Here is a 3,973-nt window from a genome sequence, read left to right as displayed (position 1 = left end):
CTTCCCCCTATCCTACAACTTTAATGGTCGACCTCCACAATTTCCTGTCAAGGGCCATGTCCTCAGTAATCCTAAGACGCGTCATATCCTGCCTGATCACCCCTCGTGCCCACCATATCCAGTCGCTCACATCTTCTCACCGGTGCATCAGTGCTCCTCCTCTGAATGTGCCCGAACCATCTAAGTCTTGCTTCCCGCATCTTGTCCTCCATGGGGGCCACGCCCCTCTTCTCTCGAATATCTCCATTCCTAATCTTATACATCCTTGTATGCCCGCACATCCACCTCAACATCCTCATCTCTGCTACTTTCATCTTCTAGATGTGTGAGTTCTTAACCGGCCAATACTCGATCCCATACAACATGGCTGACCTAACCACTGCTTTATAAAACTTACCTTTTAGTAACGGTGGCACTTTTTCGTCACACAGGACTCCCGTCACCAACCTCCACTTCATCCACCCCACCCCTATACGATGTGTGACATCCTCGTCGATCTCCCCGATCCCCTGAATAACTGACCCAAGGTACTTGAAACTACCCCTCTTAGGGATGACTTGAGATTCAAGTCTCACTTCCACTCCCTCTTCCGTCGGCTCGGTTCCAAATTTGCACTCGAGGTATTCCGTCTTCGTTCTGCTCAACTTGAAACCTTTAGACTCAAGGGCATGTCTCCAAACCTCTAGCCTCTCGTTGACGCCACGTCGTGTCTTGTCAATTAGGACTATGTCATCAGCAAATAGCATGCACCATGGCACCTCCCTTGAATATGATGCGTTATGGCATCCATCACCAGGGCAAATAGGAAAGGGCTGAACGCAGACCCTTGGTGCAACCCCGTAAGAACCGGGAAATGCTCGGAGTTGCCTCCTACTATCCTAACCCGAGTCTTAGCTCCATCATACATGTCTTTAATCACCCTAATGTAGGCTATCTGGACCCCTTTAACCTCTAAGCAGCTCCATAAGACCTCCCTAGGAACCTTGTTGTACGCTTTCTCTAGATCGATAAACACCATGCGGAGATCCTTCTTCTTATCCCTGTATTGTTCCAACATCCTCCTAATAAGGTGGATAGCTTCTGTGGTAGATCGCCCCGGCATGAACCCAAACTGGTTGTCTGAAATAGACACCGTCATTCGCACTCTCATCTCTACCACTCTCTCCCAGACTTTCATGGTATGACTCAGTAATTTGATACCCCTATAGTTGTTACAGCTCTGGATATCGCATTTGTTCTTATACAACGGAACCATTATACTCCACCTCCACTCTTCAGGCATCCTATTAGTCTTGAATATAACACTAAACAACCCCGTAAGCCATTCCAAGCCTGCTCTACCCATACACCTCCAAAGTTCAACCGGAATTTCGTCTAGCCCGGTAGCTCTGCCCCTCCTCATCTTACGCATTGTCTCCATGATCTCATCGACCTCAATATCCCTACAATAAGTTAATTCATGGGGGTTGTCTGCATTCCTCAATTCACCTAGTACAATATACTGATCCCCTTCTTCATTTAGAAGTTTATGAAAGTAGGTCTGCCATCTCCTCTTAATCTGGTCATCCCCCATCAAAACTTTGCCGTCCTCATCTTTTATGCCTGGTCCATATCCCGAGCCGCCCTCTCTCTCACCTTAGCGAGTCAGAATAACTTCTTCTCCCCGCCTTTGTTCCCTAGTTCCTCATATAGAAGAGCAAAAGCTGTCGTCTTAGCCTCCGTTACTGCCATCTTTGCCTCCTTCCTAGCTACCTTATATCTCTCACTGTTTGCTCTCTTCTCCTCCTCACCAGTGCTCCCTACTAACTGCAGGTAAGCTGCCTTCTTCGCTTCTACTTTACCTAGGACAACTGCATTCCACCACCAGTCTCCTTTGTGGCCCCGGGCGTGGCCCGAAGATATCACTGACACCTCTCTCGCCGCCTTCCTTATACAGTCTGCCGTCGTCGACCACATAGTGTTTGCGTCCCCACTACTTCTCCAAGCTCCTATTGCCGATAACCTTCCTTCCAACTCCTAAGCTTTATCCTTAGTCAAAGCGCCCCACCTAATCCTCGGGCGGCCTCGTATTGACCTCTTCTTCCTCCTTATCATAATGCCAATATCCATCACCAAAAGCCTATGTTGCATTGCAAGGGTCTCACCTGGGATAACGTTGCAATCCTCGCACAACCTTCTGTCGCATCTCCTGAGGAGGAGATAGTCAATCTGAGTCTTCGCCACCGAGCTTTGGTAAGTAACCAAATGCTCCTCCCGCTTTGGAAAACTTGAGTTCGCAATCACAAGATCGAATGCCTTGGCAAAGTCCAACAACGAAATGCCCCCTCCGTTCCGCTCCCCGAAACCAAAACCGCCATGCACCCCAGTATAACCACCTGCAGACAACCCACTATGACCATTGAAATCTCTTTATATGAATAATTTCTCGGTAGGCGGAATACTACGAACGAATGTCATCCAACCCTTCCCAAAAGCGCCTTTTAGTCTCCTCATCCAAGCCTACTTGCGGCGCGTATGCGCTAACGACATTTAAAGTACACTCACCCACCACCAATTTAATAGTTATTAGTCTATCATTCACTCGTCTGACCTCTACCACCGACTCTTTAAGATTGTTATCTACCAGGATACCCACTCCATGCTTATCCCTCAGGACTCCAGAGTACCACAACTTATACCCATCCGCGTTTCTCGCCCTCGATCCGACCCACCTAGTCTCCTAGACACACGCTATATTAATCTTCCGCTTCTGAAGGATTTTCGCCAACTCTATAGACTTACTCGTTAGCGAACCTATGTTCCATGACCCGATTCTCAACCTATAGGCTCCCTTGCCTCCTCTACCTCCCCTGCCTCCTGTCCCACACCTTGATCCCGGCCCCACACTCTGCCCCACCCGAGGACATGCCCTTAATCTATCATTCCAGACTGCAGCCACTGCACCTACGACAAATCTAAAGAAGACTCGCTAGTGCCCAACGGACAACGAATCAAACTAGAAGGAAACAAGTGACTACAAGTACACTAGTTGAATGATTGAACTATTGTGAACTAAAGTAACATCAATTTAGCTAACACCAAAAGGCAAACAGTAGAACGGGAGGTACCAACTCCGGAGTACCAAACTTGTGTTGATTTGTTGTACTCGATGTATTTGTATGCTCACACACCTCTTCCCACAGTAATTAACCTGTTATCGCATATAAAAAATACATATAACAGAAATATCTATCCGTGTATATAACTCAATTCCAACATAATCGTTTTTTAATTTAATTTTGTGACAAGTAATTCACACTCTTTTTAGTGATTTGTTAATCCATAACTTATACTCCATTAGCTGTGCTGGTATGTGTGTGTCCAATGTCCATATGACCTCTAATATTGTTAAACAAGAAGTCAAGAAGCTCAAAGCGTTGAAACAGGACGAGTTTTACTTTTGGTTCACATAATTTACAAATGATTGAGAATTTGGCCATATTGAAGAAGTTAAGATTTTTTGTTACAACGATATATCTATGCAGATTAGTTTGTGTGCATCCCATCGAGCTATTAAAGTTTTTGGCATGACTTCTCCATTTTAATTAAGGTGGCCATGCAATGCCTAAGTCCAACAGTAGACATTAACATGTCCTTGGATTAATAGGGACAAGGAGGAGAGTGACGTTACGTCATGGATCATGTGAACCTAGATAATGTTAGATTGAAATCATTTAATGCCAATGGAAGTTATTAGGACAACAAAAGGAATTTGTTTTAGGTGAAATTCACACAATATGGAAAATGGAACAACCAGAACTTCAAAATTGAAGTAAATACTACTCCGTACTAATATCACTCAACAAGTCACACGAATTTCTACGGTAGTCAGTCTATTTCCATCAGCCGCTGGGTGGGGTGAGAAGTTTGAAATATGTTTGGTTTTGTTCCACCAATCATCCAGATCTACGCCATATTGTTTAACAAAAAATAG

At 45.3% G+C, this 3,973-nt stretch overlaps 1 protein-coding gene across 1 annotated transcript; it reads right to left on the bottom strand.

Annotated features, from left to right (window-relative positions):
* Positions 1 to 1,644: 1,644 nt before the first annotated feature.
* LOC138873883 (uncharacterized) lies at positions 1,645 to 1,956 on the bottom strand. The gene has a single exon (XM_070152370.1). The coding sequence runs from the start codon at positions 1,954 to 1,956 to the stop codon at positions 1,645 to 1,647; it is 312 nt and encodes a 103-aa protein (XP_070008471.1).
* Between the last annotated feature and the right edge of the window lie 2,017 nt (positions 1,957 to 3,973).

Source organism: Nicotiana sylvestris, chromosome 7 (genome assembly GCF_000393655.2).
Source record: "Nicotiana sylvestris chromosome 7, ASM39365v2, whole genome shotgun sequence".
In the NCBI taxonomy this organism is placed as follows: Eukaryota; Viridiplantae; Streptophyta; class Magnoliopsida; order Solanales; family Solanaceae; genus Nicotiana; species Nicotiana sylvestris.
Note: the sequence above shows the minus strand (reverse complement) of the source record. Positions and strands in the feature narration are given on the sequence as shown.

Excerpts from the sequence above, each read along its gene's own strand:
- LOC138873883 (XM_070152370.1), bottom strand. The coding sequence starts at position 1,956 with ATGTGGTCGACGACGGCAGACTGTATAAGGAAGGCGGCGAGAGAGGTG.